Source organism: Lonchura striata, chromosome 13 (genome assembly GCF_046129695.1).
Source record: "Lonchura striata isolate bLonStr1 chromosome 13, bLonStr1.mat, whole genome shotgun sequence".
Lineage (NCBI taxonomy): Eukaryota > Metazoa > Chordata > Aves > Passeriformes > Estrildidae > Lonchura > Lonchura striata.
This window is the reverse complement of record NC_134615.1, coordinates 16,789,345-16,804,392: the sequence shown is the minus strand read 5'-3', so window position 1 is coordinate 16,804,392 and position 15,048 is coordinate 16,789,345. Positions and strand designations below refer to the sequence as shown.

Below are 15,048 nucleotides of genomic sequence, written 5' to 3'. Positions count from 1 at the left end.
GTCTCCACCCAGTCTCAAACCCCCTGTCCGAGCCCTGGCAGAGCCGAGGCAGGATCCCTGTGCTCTGCCCAAGCTCTGTGTGTCCTTCTGTCCCACCTGTGACCAGGCACCCCCACAGCTGAGGGGAGAGGGCAGCTGCTCCCTGTGACCCCCAGCCCCTCAGGCAGCTCAGCCTGGGCAGGGGAAAGCCAGTCCTGCAGGGGCTCAGAAGATCTCTCTCCTCTCAGGAGAGGGGCTGCTCCAGCTTCTCCAGTGCCTCCTGCAGGGGAGGTCTCCAGAGGGCAGTCACAGTGCCATGGGACCTGCTGGCTCTAACTCATGGGGATGCCAGGGACAGCCGTGGGCTGGGGGCAGCTGTGGGCACCACCAATCCCCAGTGGAGGAGTGGGATATCTGGAAACGGCCACCCCATGAGCTGGCACTGCACAACAGAGCTGGGGGTCTCAGCAGGAGTTTATTGAGGATGTGGGGGAGGTGGGAGCAGTGCCAAAGGTAGCTCTTGGCTGCCAGGATCCTGAAGTGGTGTCTCACCAGGGTAAGACGTTCCCTTCCCAGTCCAGGAAGGCGCCAGTGTCCTTCTCAGAGAGGGAGGAGAGGACCTTCAGCATCCCTTGCACGCTGTCATCCACTGTCACAGGGGGCTGTGGGGCAGAAGAGGAGATGCAGCCCATGCCCAAGGCCTGGCTGGGGGCCCTGGAGCAGCTGGAGTCAGGGGAAAGCTGCTTCAGGGCAAAGGGAAAGCTGACAACCCCAGAGGGAGGGACTGAGACAAGAACTGAGGGAATGGGGACACCCAGCACTAGGACAGGGGGAAATGCCCCAGCAGGGATTGGGCAGGCAGGGAAGTCATGGGCAGGGGCTCAGGACAGCAGCTCCCACCCACGTGAAGTCAGCAGCAGAGCTCTGATGGACCCGCTCCGGTGCAATCCCTACCGTGTGTCCGGCACAGCTGCCCATGTCAGTTTGCACCCAGCCAGGGTGGAGAGCCACGCAGAGGATGCCGTGCTCCTTGTACGCCAGGGACTGGCACCTGCTCAGCATGTTCAGAGCAGCCTGTGGGGAGACAGTGTGGGGACGGTGGTGGGAGGGGAAGGGGGGCTGCAAGGGGACCTGCAGCTGGCCAGGGCAGGGGAAGCAAAGGTGTGGCAGTACCTTGCTGCAGCGGTACGAGGTGATCTGCATCAACTCCCAACCATAGGAAGAAGCGATGGAGCCGCCAATGCTGGACATGTTGATGATGGCAGCCTTGCTGCAGCTCAGCTCTGAGCCTGGGCTCCCCTGGGCAGCCTTCTTCAGCAAGGGCAGAAACACCTGCGAGGAGACAGGGGGGACAGGAGCACACATGGACATGGCACAGGGCAGGGGAGAAGCTCCTTCCACACTGGGCAGCACTGACACCAGCATAGAGGCATCCTCCCTCCTCTTTCCCAGTGCCCCAGCCTGGCTGGCTCCAGTTCCTGAGCTCCAGCCCATGGCTCCCTGAGCTTCTCATCAACTGAGAGCACATCGGGGCACCAGAGCACTGACAGGAGCCCCTCTACTGGTCCTTCCATCCCTCTGTAATGTCCAGTTTGATGACATGGGAAGGGATTATTCTGCAGCTGTGCTGGAGTGCTGGGGACTCACCTGGCCCATCAGCAGGGGTCCAACCGTGTTGGTGGTGTAAACCTGGATCATATCCTCTGGTGTCTCATTATCAAGGGAGTTTGGCTTCACAATTCCAGCATTGTTGATGAGGAGGTTCAGCCCAGAGCCCCCCAAGTGCTCCCCAACCTTGGCTGCAGCTGCCTTGATGCTGGCAGGATTGGCAACTTCTGCAGGGCCAACACAGGGGAGCTCAGTGACCCTGTGGTGGTCTGGGGTCCCCTGTGTCCCCCAGAGGAGGTGCCCCGCCAAGGCTGCCTTCTCTTTGGAACTCCCAGGGCTGTGATGAGTGCCCAGGCATTCCCCAGAGGAACAGGGGCAGGAGGAAACCTACCAAGACCGATGATGACCAGGTTGGGATGTTTGGAGGCCAAAGTCTGCAGCTCCTGCAGAGAGTTCACAATATTGGTACCAACAGACTGGAACAGCTTTGCCAAGGCTCACCCAGCAAAGTCAGCCAATGCCCATGTCCCTCCAGCTCTATCCCTGCACCACCGAGTGCCAGCACCCTGCTCCTGCTGCCCTGATCCTGATACAGGGGGAACATTCCACAGCTCCTGCACTCACCACGTATCCCTGTCCCCTCCACACATCCCATGCACAACTGCTCACGTAGCTGTACCAGCCCAGCTGCCCTGGGCCACAGGTGCCCAGCTGAAGCTCCTGCCCTTGCAAACACCATCCCTATTCCAATCTCCACCTGACACCGAGTTCTCCCATCCCCCAGCACAGTCCCTGCCTCCCAGTCTGACCTCACCTGTGCTCTCTGTCCATTGGGGTCCCGACAGGTCGCAAAAATCCACTGAGGTGGGTTTGGCAACCTCAGGAAATGCTGGACGAGCCCCAGGCCAAGGCCCCGGTTGGCCCCAGTCACCAGAACGGAGCAGACACAAAGCTCTGCCATGCTGCTTGCCTCTTCACTCCAGCTGGCACTGTTTACCCAGCTCTCTAATATTTCCTTATAGCATGTCCCAAACCCACTTACTGACAGCTTGCACTGGAGCTGGCTTTTCTCTGGGAGGAGCAACTGCTCTAGCTCTTTTTGCTCCAGGACATATGTCCTGGCTGGGAACCAATCCTAGTTACCTAACACCAAAATTCACTTGGCTTTTCCAGGTAAATTATGCATTCTTCGGGCAACCTGCCATAAGACAGGTTGGGCTGTTGAGGGTGAAAAGGGAGGGAGCAACATGTGGGTTGATGTGGAAAGTTCCATGGCTCAGGTGGGTTTGACACGTTCACGAGCATCCTGTGGGCTTGATCTTCTTTGCACGTTGTACCAGGCTGTGCCTCAGGTGGCCCTGAGCAAACGTTCTCTGCCTTGTGCCTGCCTCTTCCAAGACAATAACCTCTCCCTCATTGTGGAGCAAAAGACCTGTGGAGTGGGAGAGCAAACGCAGCGTGGTCTCCTGGCAGAAGGGTGGGGAACGTGCATGGCTGGCACAGCACCATGCTGCAGGTCATGCGCCCCATCCCTTGGGATGCAGTCCTAAGCTGAGCTGTCCCTTTGTTCAGAGCCACAGAGGATTCAGGCACCTGGGACATTTACCTGCAAAGGAAATTCCCTGCTCAAAGCCTATTTTCCACCTCACCTGTTGCCACAAGGCACTGACTGTTCTGTGCTACTGCCAGTGGAACCCAGTGCTGTTTGGCACCTCAAGTGATGCATGACAGGTTTGCAAGGCTGGATCAGGTGCATGTGTACATCATGTGCTCCTGCCCCACTGTAAGTGAAGACCCAACCCCAGAAACCTCTTGCAAACCCTTGTCCTCCTCCATTGAGTCCCAGAGCCATTTCACAGGCTGCCGGGCAGCAATAGAGGTGACACTGCCCCCACATGCCACCTTCTGTCCCAGGATATGTTGGCAGCAGCATTAACCAGAACAGCTTCCTCCCAGTGGCAATGCCAAGTGTGTCTCCATGCTCCGGCAGCAGCTGATTTCCTCCTGCCCACTCCAGCTGTTTTCTAGGGCTCAGCTGGCAGACACTGTGAGATAAGCAGGTCCTTTCCTGCTCTGACCTGGGACCACCTGCACAGGGTGCAAACCCGTTTGGGAAGGTGCACACTGGCAGCTTCCATGCTGAGACGATCCCATATCTTCTCTCTCAAGTCTGAGCCTCTCCCTTAAGTTTCACGTAATTAACTTTTTTTCCCACTCTGTTTCCTTGGTCAATTGGATCTCTGTCTACTTTTTGAATTTCCATATTGGGTTGAGAAACTTCTTTGCCCTTGTGAATTCCTACCACTAACCAGCAGTACAAAGCTTTGGGCCTTTCAGCTTCTGTCTCAGACTGATCTCTCACTGAGGATCTCCCGCATGGCTGGACTGGCATTCAGGCTTCACAGACAATTTCAGTATTTCCTTTTCAATTACCACAGATCTCAATTATACTTGCCAACAGACACACGAGAGCTCAAATCCTCCAAACAGACTTCCATGGTTTTCTTCCTCTAGGTGAACAATGAGGCCATCACCCACAGCCAGTTTGAAACCTCCACAGTGACTTAGAAGCAGATAGCATCAGAAAACAAATAATTAATATTTTCAATCTCCTATTTTTGCTGTGTCACCTCATTCGTGTAGCCTTCCACTGTTTTGGAGCTGTAACTTTATAATGTTGACTTTGCTCTGGGGCCACACACTGCATTATTGATTATTAGACTTTAAACAAGCACTGCTTCACCAGGAGTCTAAGTCCAGCCTGGCATGAAGGGAAAGAAACCAGTCTCACTGCCTTGCAGCCTAGCCTCATCACAAGGGCTCCTGCTGTCCCCAAGCCTCTGGAAAGGATCTTGGTCCAGCTCCTAAGAGGGGATTCAGACACTTCCTTTGCTCTGAAATGTTCTTGCATGGTCTAAATCTTAAGCTGAGCATTAAAGTCCTTGGACTTATGGAATCATTTATGTTGGAAAAGGCCTCTAAGATAATTGATTTCAACAATTAGACTAACAATGCCATTTCCACCACTAAACACATCCCCAGATGCCACAACCATGAATTTTTGAAACACTTCTGGCATGGTGACTTCACCACTTTCCTGGGCAGTCTGTGTACCAGTGCTTGAAAGTCCTATCTGTGAAGAAATTTTTCCTAATATCCAATTGAAACCTCCCTTGACACAACCTGAGGTTGTTTCCTCTCATCCTGTAAATCGTTACTTGGGAACAGAGCCCGACCTCAGCTGGCTCCACCCTCATTGTCGAGGAGCTGTACAGTGATAAGGGTCTGGAGTCTCCTTTTTTCCAGGTTGAGCCCTCCCAGCTCCCCATCAGCTCCTCATCATCAGCTCCTCGTTAAACTTGTGCTTCAGACCTTCCCCAGCTCCATTGCTCTTTCCTGGACACACTCCAGCATCTCAATGTCTTTCTTGCTGTGAGTGGCCCAAAACTGAACACAGGATTCAAGGTGCAGCCTCACAAACACCAAGCTCAGGGGCACTGTAGCTCTTCTCCCACGACCCCCCAGGCTGATGCATTTTACCATGGATTGTTTTCACATCACCACACTGGGAAGACTCAGCCAGTTTTCCAAGATGCAGTCACACCTTTTCCACCCTCAGTTGCTGGAGGCTCAAGTGTGCTCTCAGTCACCGAGGTGATTGCACAATGACAGTGCTGCAGACAGAAACATGGAGGAACATGCTTTTCTCTGCCTGCCAGGGGAACAGGGGTGTGGTACAACTAGTTTTAGTACATTTAATCTACTATAAATAAGAAATAAGCTCGCTGCTATTTATCAGGCTGATTTTGTCCTTTTTTATTTGCTCCACAATGCATTCAGGTCTGTCATCACCTATTAGTCATTTTCTACAGAATCAATAGATAGTGGAAAGTGAGCCACCCATGGAGAGGTGGAGTGAGACCAACCTAGCACTGTAACTGAATCTGGGCAGTACTCACCCTTCCTGATTAATTTTCTTTTGGGCTGATCTGGTGGGGGTTGGAAACCCATGGCAGGACCATTGGAACAATGTAATGTGTAAAGTCTCTTCCAACAGAAACCATTCTGTGATTCCATGATATGATTCTATGAGTAGTGACACCCCTTTGTGAAAGGATGCAGGGACTGGGGGCGGGAGCCTGAGCTTACCTGCAGCTCCCAAGTGAAGTTCCCATGACACTTTTGTCTTAGCTCTGCTGTTTTCCAAGCAGGCTAATCCAGGTGACACCTGCATTGTATCAGAGCTGGAGAGGGATTTTGGACAAGGGCATAGAGTGACAGAACAAGGGGAATGGCTTCACACTGACAAGAAGGCATGGTTAGATTGGGTATTCTAGATTGGGAAGAAATTCTTCCCTGTGAGGGTAGGAAGGCCCTAGCAGAGATTACACAGAGAAACTGTGGCTGCCCCATCCCTGGAAGTGTTCAAGGCCAGGTTGGGGGACACTCTGAGCAACCTGATCTAGTGGAAAGTGTCCCTGCCCATGGCAGGGGTTGGAACAAGATGATCTTTAAGGTTCCATGCAACCCAAACCATTCTGTGATTCTGTGACTGAGGATTTAAAATGCTCACACTGTCCATACAACCTCCCTTGGGCCACCGTGTTTTGACCTTGTGCCAGCCTGGGGCCTCACACCAGGTTCAGAAACTTTCTGGGGATATTCCCCTTGTGATAGCAGCCAAGATGTCTCAGCTACCTGGTGCAGCAGGGCTGGCAGCACAGGGGCAGAACTGCTTTGCCAGGACCCATGGGGACAGCACAGATTCTCACTGACCTTCTTTTCTCCAATCCTCAAAGGGCAGGTGGCTGGGTTATCCTTCATGCTCCAGCATAGTGCCATGAAGAGGGACCTCAGAACCACCAAGCAAGACAAAATTTCTTTCCCACTATTAGATTTGCTAACAGGGACAGCTGAGAATGGGCTGCCACACATGGCAGATATGCTCCATCTCAGGAACACTGAGGCACAGGCTAAATGATCAGCTTGTGACTGCCTTGGTTTGACACCCAAATATTGAAGCGAGAAAAGGAGGCACATTAAAGTTTAGGAATAGATAATGATAATGTAGATGTTAATTTAGGAATCCAGTTGAAAAGAATCATTAAGTCTTATTAAGGAAAGACATTTAAGCAGGAAAGAGTTAGTATAATCTTTAAATTAAAAAGTGTTTAAAGGACTATGGAAAATTTACTCCTTGTAAAGAAGTTAAAAGCTAAGCACCATGTTACTCCAAAAATGCCATGCCAGCCTAAATGATGTGACCCATTGCCCACACAGGTGAGCAGAAAAAATGCAGTCTGTGAACAGCAAAACATAGTATTATTCTGTGGACACTGTTAGAGTAAAATGGGCTGCATTGGTATTTTATCAGTAGAAATTAAAACTTAACATAGTTGTTCATTATGGTTTCAAACCATATTTGTAAAAATAAGGGGGAAAACAACCCACTTACCATTTTTTATTTAATTAAGATGTTTCCTCCTCTTCTCTAGCTGCATTGTTTTTTAAATCCAGTAACTTAAAGCAGCACTTACAATGAACCCATCAGCTCAGTACAAAGGACATGTGCCCACATGCATTTTGTTGTTTACAGTGCAGAAACTTCAACCAAATTACAGCATCAATGAGCTGATAACAGGAATTACCAGATTTGATTTTTAGCTAAGTGAACTCAAATACTTCCTTGTATTCTTAGGGAGATCTAGTGGAAAATGTCCCTGTCCATGGCAGAGGGGATGGAACTAGGTGATCTTTAAGGTTCCATTCAACCCAAAACATTCTAAGATTCTATGACTTATACCCTTAAATGCTCCAAAATTCACCAATGTCAGACTCGTGCTTTACCAAGCAGCACGAGTTTTCCCAATGCCTGTTGTAGTGAAACTAGGGCACCTGGATAAGCCTTGGGGCTTTTTTATTCTATTATCATTTCTTGGTATTCTTTTTGGTTGCATTTCCCATTATTATCTGCTGGAAGCTTCCCAACACTTAACTAACAAGATTTTCAAAGCATGGATAATCCTCTATTTCATTCATGGGGAACAGAGGAAAAAAAGCAGGTTGTGCAATGCCCGCACCCGCCCGGAAAGTACTAATTTACTGATATTGGAGCTGCCTTTCTGTCACGGTTCACATTCCCATTCAGAACAGGCTCCTCCTGCCCTCAGTGTGGCTGCACTTTAACTGTTTCTGCACAGGAGATTGCCGGGGATCCTTGTCTCCAAGCGTTTTTCAAACAAGCACTTTTCAGGAAGGGCTCATCAATGTCATTTGCCTGCAGCATGCAGGATCTGTGTGGAACAGGTGGCCAAACCCTGGCTGTGGCTCACCCTGAGTGTTGGTACCCCTCGGTCATTATTTGCTAAACTTTGCCATAGATGGAGCAGCACTTCTGCTGAGAAGTCACTGAATTAATGGCCTGAGCACAGAAAGAGGTAGGAAAAGGAGAAGGGGACCTTCAATCCAAATATCTGCTACAAAGAAGGGGTTCATTTTCTTAGCATTTAGAAGTATAATCAAACATTTATTTTTATTACATTTCAACTTCTGTAAAAGAAAAGTCTAAAAGCATTTCAATATCTTGAAGTACACTGGGGAGCAGAGGCTTCCATGTACTTGAACCACCATGGAGCAGAATAGAGTTAGGTCAAATTACTTGATGCTATCACCGATCTATATAAATATTTAGTTTCTGATGTATTTATCAGTATCAGAGATGTTTTGTGTGGTGTTTGTCAAACAAGGATGAAAATAAGCAACATAAATAGAAACCCTTCCATACATCAGAGTTGCTCAGTCATTACTTCACTGTTGAGATCCCAGTTGTGTACTCACTGTAATGGGATTTTAGTGAGTATCTGGCTGACCATGGAACAGCTAAAAATAAAAAAATAACATCCACCTCCAGGCTGGCAGCAGGGCTGGTAAATGCAGATCCCCTCCAGACACCATCCTCCAGCTGATGCTGATTATCCCTTTTCTGTTCTCCCTTTTCACTCCAGCCCTGTTTTCCCATCCCTAGATGCCAGGAAACCTTTTCCTTGCTTTACTCTATACCACCCCTTTGGTGCAGCTGTTTAACCAGGTACCTGATGCTCAGCAACAAAAATGAGGAGAAAACATCCCTCAAAACACCTGCAAGCCCAAACTGCTTAAATCACAGAATCATTTGGGTCGTAAGGAACCATAAAGACCATCTCGTTCAACCCCTCTGCCATGAGCAGGGACGCCTTCAGGTTGCCCCAAACCCTGTCCAACCTGGCCTTGAGCACTTCCAAGGATGGGGCAGCCACAGCTTCTCTGGGCAACCTGTGGAAGGGCCTCACCACTCTTCCAGGGAAGAATTTCTTCCAAATACCTAATCTAACCCTGCCCTCTGTGATTTGGAAGCTATTCCCCCTTTTCCTGTCACTGCAGGCCGTTGTCCAAAGTCCCTCTCCAGCTCTTTGAGTCCCTTGAGGCGCTGAAGGGGCTCTAAAGGCTCCACGGGACCTTCTCACCTCCAGGCTGAACAACTACAGCTCCATCTCCGTAGGAGGGGTGCTACAGCCTCGGAGTGTCTTCGTGGATCTATTTGTTTATCAGATTAATTGCATCTGATGGCCTGGGAAAGAGGCAAATCACGTGCATTTCTGGGCAGGCAATAAAAACAGCTTGTAAAGGGGCTGGTGCTTTCTCACGCTAAACGGGCTTCGTTTGGGTTGGGCTTTTTTTTTTTTTTTTTTTTTTTTTTTTTTTTTTTTTAACTCTTATCTACGGTGAAGATTAGTGTGCTAAGGGTGCTGCAGACACCGCCCCAGACCTGCTGCAAGCTTTCTCCCTCACCCACCGCCCTGGGCAAGAGTCCCCTCAGCCCCCGCCGCTCGCTCCGACACCCCTCGATCCCCTCTGGGGGACGCCAGGGCTGGGACGCAGCTGTGGTGTTTGCACGGACCATTAGGTGGGCAGGCGCACGGACACACACGGACAGACACAGACAGACACACGGACACACGGACACACGGACACAAGCGCGATCCGCCCCGCAGGCACTCCCCGCGGCTCGGGCCGGGGGCGGCGCCAGGGCCGGGCCGCGGCGGCCATGGCGGCGGCGCGCACGGTGCTGCTGACCGGCTCCAACCGCGGCATCGGCCTGGAGCTGGTGAAGCAGCTGCTGGGCTCGCCGCGACCCCCGGCCTGGATCTTCGCCACCTGCCGGGACCCCGAGGGGCCGCGGGCACAGGTCAGTGCGGCCGGGGGGCGGCGGGCACACGCTCGGCCCCGCCACGGGCCCGAGCGGTCGGTGCCGGCGCGGTGCCCGCACCGCGCCCTGCCCCGTGTGGAAGTCGCCTGCAGTGTCACCCCGGGGCAGTTCGGGGCCGTGCTGGATGTGCCCGAACCCGCTCTGCCGCGGCACGGGCCGAGCCGGGCCGGCCTCAGCGCCTGAGGCGGTGCGAGCGGCCGCGGTGCTGCCCGGGCTGGTTCCGCTGCGTCACTCCGCTCTCTGCAAAATCTGGAGGTTCAGAACATGCGGTTTCCAAAAGTGATGGCCATTGGAGCTGTGGGATCGCCCTGTCCCTGCTTTCCACTTTGCCTAAATGGGAGAGACTCACACATATTGCTTGTGCAGGCAATCGCAGAGCTTCCTGTTCTTCCAGCTGTCTTTACATCCAGCTTGTGTTCCTCTGCTTGCTGTGTCCCACTGAAATACTAATAGGGAGAAACTTGCTCTCTGATAGATCCCGTCTCTGATAGAACCCACCCTACTGCCAGCCCAGGGGTGCCCAGCTCCTGCTGTGGCTGGTGCCCGAGCTGTCTGGGTCAAAGATAGGTCTTTTATTTTTGCCCCATTCTTCCACCCCACAACTTGCCGGACTCTTGCAGGGCAGCGATGAGATGAGGGACTTTTTTCAGGGCAGGACTGGAGCCAATGTTCCTACAAGGTGGTCCTCATGCAACTCTCCCAGCCAAGGGGTACTTCCCTTAGCCTTGTCCAGCTGTGTAGGGTGAGGGCAGTGTCGGCAGGGTGCTGCTGAACTCCGTGACCACAGGACACAAAGAGCAGAACCACATCACTTCTCCTGCCCTTTTGTGCCTGGACCAGCTGTTGGACTGAGGGAAGCTCCTGCTGGGATGGTATGAGGCTGTTGAGGCAGGCAATTGGGAAAAACAGGAGAGGAGAAATAGCTGTTGGTGACCACAAACAAATTAATGGGTTTTACATGATTTCCTGTGCCCAGGGCTGATGTGGGAAGATGAAGGAGCCCAGAGATAACTGACAGTGAACCACGGCCAGTGCCAGCAGATCTCCTGCTCCATGTTCTTCTCAAAAGAAACCATCAATTTGTATTTCTCCTGTTTGGAAGAGGTTTTTAATTCTAGAAGCACTCCTTCTGGGCACATTAAATAAGGTGATTCCGTTTCTGGTATCTGAAATCTGCCATGGTTTCAGACACAGAGCACTCAGAGCACAGAGCTGCTAGGAACTGTGAAGAAGAAAGTTTCCTTGCTGAAAAGAGCTGAATCCTCCACTGTGTGAGTTGGCACAGGCAGGCAGGGCAATCAATGGCTAAAACACAAGAATTTATTTCTGTTATCTTGATAACCAGGGGATCCCTGAAGCAACACCAGACAAAGGTACAGGGAGGTAAAGAGATAAAGGAGACACATGTACTATTAAGATCCATGCTAGTGGATCACTGGCTGCTGTTTACATTGTTTATCAAGTGTTATTCCCAGCTGTAAGGTCATTTGAATGATTTACAGTCCTTCTCCCGGGAGTTCAGCTTTTAACCCACTCCGCCCAATATCCACACGAGGTGAAAACAACCAATAAAAATGTGCAAAGTGGTTAAATTCACTAATCATTAATAAAGCCCAGAGCGAGTGGCTCTGGGACTGGCCTATCCAGATGTGGTTTCCTCACAGGTCAAATCTGATATTGGCACTCACGGGTGTTCCTCTTCCACCTCATTTCTGGCAGCCTCTGGGAGACACTTCTGGCTGTATCCCCGGCCAGTTCACATAATTTCCCTGGTAAACTGGTCCTTCAGTTTGCTCCCATCATTTGCTGTGGCTCTGGCTGGGCTGTGGATGACCCTTTGGGAAAGTGACCACAGCATCTTGCAGTCATGGCCATGTCATGCACTGAGCATGTGCACATTGCCTTGTGGAGCCTGGGAGAAGCCCGAGAGCCAAAGCTGGTCCCCAGCCCAGCTGTTCACAAGCAGTGAGTAACATCTGGAAGATGCTTCCCTCAGGGTGGGCCACTGCTGGCACCCCAGCGTGATGCTTGGCATTGCCTTTGCCTCATGCTGATTTCCATATCTCTTTTTGTAGGAGCTGAGAGATCTGGCATCCAAACACCCAAACCTGGTTCTTGTAAAGCTGGGTACGTGTGCTCTGCCTCTGAGCTGGTAAATTTGTGACTGCCAGTCATGTGTGCCCCATTTCTCCTTCCCTCCCTCCCTCCCTCCCTCCCTTCAGGCTATACATGGGGATCCACTTCTTCAGAGCTTCTTCAAGGCCTTCTGCTAATACCCCAGCTTCTCCAGACCTCAAGTACCCTATTCCTTGGAAACTCCTTGCTCCATGGCCACAGGACCAGAATGTTCTTGAGACCCATCCTGGGCAGGCCTCTGGCTCCCCCAGCTGAGTGACCATATCCTTGCTGTGCCTTGATCCCAAGTCCTAGGCAAGACCAGGAGGGCCCTGGGAGGAAGGCAGCTCCTGTAGAAATGCTGTAAGATTAGCTCAGAGCTTGAGCAGTTGAAGGACCTTGCAGAGCCATCCCACAGCAGGTCCCAGCACATTTCCCCTGGGGACTTGTCCCCTCGGAGGCTGCCCTGGGTTCTCCAGAAATTGTTCAGATGTAGACTTTGGAGGCCGTGGCTGCTGAGGCACGCAGCACGGGAGTCAGAGCAGCGGTTTGTCCCCACGGTGGGCTTTTCCTGGCGAGAGCTGTCGGCTGCCGGCGGAGGAGGCGCGTTGGGATGATGGGGATGGGTTGGAGCTGGTTTCGCAGCACCATCTGGTGCCCGTGGATGGAAGGACTGCGCGGGTCAGAACGCGCAGATTTCCTCAGCCTCCTTCCCTCCCTCTTCTCCCCAGCACCCCCGTGGCTCTCAGACCGTTCTCTCCTTCTGCAGATGTGGAAAACCCCTCGGCTATCACCGATGCGGCGAAGGTGGTGGAAGGGAAGCTGAACGGAATGGGGCTGAACCTGCTGATAAACAACGCCGGCATCTACACCCCCACGGCCTCGCTGGAGACGGTCGACACTGAGGACATGGTCAGGACGTACAAGACCAATGCAGTGGGGCCAATGCTGATGGCCCAGGTACGGGTGAAGCTCTGGGAATGAAATTTGGCCCAATTTGAGGGTGACCCAGGCTGTCCATGGTCATGATAGAAATCTTGGAGGGCTTTACCAAATTTCTTGGGGCTGTGCAAGGTAGTGCTAAGGCTGCTCTTCAAGCCTAAGCCTTCTGCAGCCTCTCTGAATTGTGCAAGTCTAATTGGGAGTGGGCAGGGCCACTGCAGCAACATCTGTGCTCTCCTGACATCCTGCTGTTCTTCCTCACCCTCCCTGGGTTGCAGTTTCCATAAGTGAGACTGACTTGAGGGTATAGATGTCCCACTAGGTTGTTTCTCCCCAGGCTTTCCTGCCTCTGCTGAAGAAGGCTGCACAGGACAGCAAAGAAAAGGGCCTGAGTTGCAGCAAGGCAGCCATCATCAACATGTCCACCATCTTAGGGTCCATCAAGAAAACGGCTGATTCCTTCTTCCGCCCTGTCATCTCCTACCGCTGCAGCAAGGTATGGAGAGTGGTGACCTGCCCCAGCTCCTGAGCTCCATGGGCTCAGAACTGCCTTTGCCAGGCTGGGTCTCAGGGAAACACCTGGGATCAACAGATGGAGGGAGTTCCCAAGCTCCCAGGGCATCTCCATGCCCACCCAGGGGAAACACACACACTCTCTCTTGAAGACCTGGCATTGCTTTTTCTCCCTCAGCAAGAGGCAGCAATGGGTAGGGAACCTGGTTCATGGAGCTTTTTGCTGCCCATGGATGATGCTTCCTTCCTCATCCAGGCTGCCCTCAACATGCTGACCATGTGCCAGGCTCTGACCTACAAGGAAGCTGGGATCCTGTGCGTGGCACTGCACCCTGGCTGGGTGAAAACAGACATGGGCAGCCAGGAGGTGAGTTCTGGCCAAGCAGGTCAACAGGGAGTCCATGGGTGCCACCCAAGGCTACAAACCCGCACAGGAGGTGGCCCAGGTGGACAAGATGGCTCTTGGGAGGGAGGATCCACGTCGTGGAAATGAGCTACCTCTCAGGCTCCAAGTTGCCTGTGTATGTGCTGGTGTTGGGCCCCTGCAGAACATGTGGATACTGGGATATCTGGGAAATAGCATTAGCACATATCAGGCTGCTTGTTCAGGGCAAAAAAAAGGGACTTTGGGCAGCCTGGAAGATATGCAGAGAACCTGAATCCAACAGAACAGGGAGAAGAGGAGCAACACCATCCCATCCTGTGCCCCATTCCTGAAGAACTGCAGATCCATGAGGTTTCCATTCATCCTGTAGGATCCATGTTTTGCAGTGGGGGTGGTCCCTGCAGCACTGGAGTTTTGAGAAGGCTGCACAAAGCATCTCATTTGCAGCAGGGATCTCTTCCTGTTTGGGTTAAACCTGTGGCTGGCTTCCCAGCCCAAGCCACCTCCATCTAAACCAGCAGTACAGATACCCAACCATACTCCCACATTGTGGATTTTTCCCAGCTCCTGTGGCTCTCTGCTTGCTTTGGGTGGAAGGAGCCTTGCTGTCACTGCACACTAGCCAAATGGGTGCTGCTGGATAGCGTGGAGTGATGGTGGTGTCTCATTTCTCCCTTTGCAGGCTGACCTGACAGTGGAAACAAGTGTACGGGGGTTGTTGTCTGTGCTGCCAATCCTTTCTGAGAAACACAGTGGGACTCTGCTCAACTGGGAAGGGAAAGCTATCCCCTGGTGACTGCTCTGTCCCTGTGAGGGACTCCACGGTGCCACAGGACTTCCTGGTTGCACAGGTCCACCAGGGTGCTCAGCCCTCTGTGGTCTGCAAGGGACCTACTTGGGAGTCCAGTGGGTAGGCAGGGTGTGATCCCTGCAGTCACCTTCCTAATAAATAAAGTCAGTTAGTACTTGTGCCTTCTCCCAGCTGCAGAGTCTCCACTCAGACTGACTTGCCCCTGCAAAAAATAGCCTGGCATTGATGGCTGAACTTGATGATCTTGGAGATGTTTTTCAAACCTAAATGATCCTGTGATCCGAGCAGTCTGCCTGCCTTGTCTTCAGCTGCTCTGAGCTGAAGGGGATGTGTAACTCACCCAAAGCTCCTGCTGTCCTGCCTGGTCTGCCAGGTCTCTGCCATGCTTCCACCAAAGCATGGTGTATTTGCCGTAGATTTCTTGGGATGACTTTGTGCTGACATGGTGTC

The 15,048-nt window shown here is 52.2% G+C and overlaps 2 protein-coding genes across 2 annotated transcripts; one reads left to right on the top strand and one right to left on the bottom strand.

Moving 5' to 3' along the window:
* Positions 1-435: 435 nt before the first annotated feature.
* On the bottom strand, positions 436-2,572 carry LOC110476222 (C-signal-like). Its single transcript, XM_077786233.1, has 6 exons — positions 2,402-2,572; positions 1,979-2,030; positions 1,627-1,814; positions 1,153-1,311; positions 934-1,053; positions 436-641 (listed from the first exon to the last, which is right to left on the bottom strand). The coding sequence occupies exons 1-6, from the start codon at positions 2,546-2,548 to the stop codon at positions 528-530; spliced, it is 780 nt and encodes a 259-aa protein (XP_077642359.1). The 5' UTR covers positions 2,549-2,572; the 3' UTR covers positions 436-527.
* Positions 2,573-9,651: 7,079 nt separating this feature from the next.
* LOC110476296 (C-signal) lies at positions 9,652-14,768 on the top strand. Its single transcript, XM_021541147.2, has 6 exons — positions 9,652-9,811; positions 11,908-11,959; positions 12,717-12,907; positions 13,227-13,385; positions 13,659-13,769; positions 14,470-14,768. The coding sequence occupies exons 1-6, from the start codon at positions 9,671-9,673 to the stop codon at positions 14,581-14,583; spliced, it is 768 nt and encodes a 255-aa protein (XP_021396822.2). The 5' UTR covers positions 9,652-9,670; the 3' UTR covers positions 14,584-14,768.
* Positions 14,769-15,048: the final 280 nt, after the last annotated feature.

Bases quoted from the DNA above. Each gene is read 5' to 3' on its own strand.
- LOC110476222 (XM_077786233.1), bottom strand. From the start codon at position 2,548: ATGGCAGAGCTTTGTGTCTGCTCCGTTCTGGTGACTGGGGCCAACCGG. The intron at 2,031-2,401 runs GTGAGGTCAGAC...AACTCTCTGCAG, and splicing joins CCAATGGACAGAGAGCACAG to GAGCTGCAGACTTTGGCCTC. The intron at 642-933 runs GTAGGGATTGCA...TCTGCCCCACAG, and splicing joins GCAGCTGTGCCGGACACACG to CCCCCTGTGACAGTGGATGA.
- LOC110476296 (XM_021541147.2), top strand. From the start codon at position 9,671: ATGGCGGCGGCGCGCACGGTGCTGCTGACCGGCTCCAACCGCGGCATC. The intron at 9,812-11,907 runs GTCAGTGCGGCC...CTCTTTTTGTAG, and splicing joins CCGAGGGGCCGCGGGCACAG to GAGCTGAGAGATCTGGCATC. The intron at 11,960-12,716 runs GTACGTGTGCTC...CTCCTTCTGCAG, and splicing joins CCTGGTTCTTGTAAAGCTGG to ATGTGGAAAACCCCTCGGCT.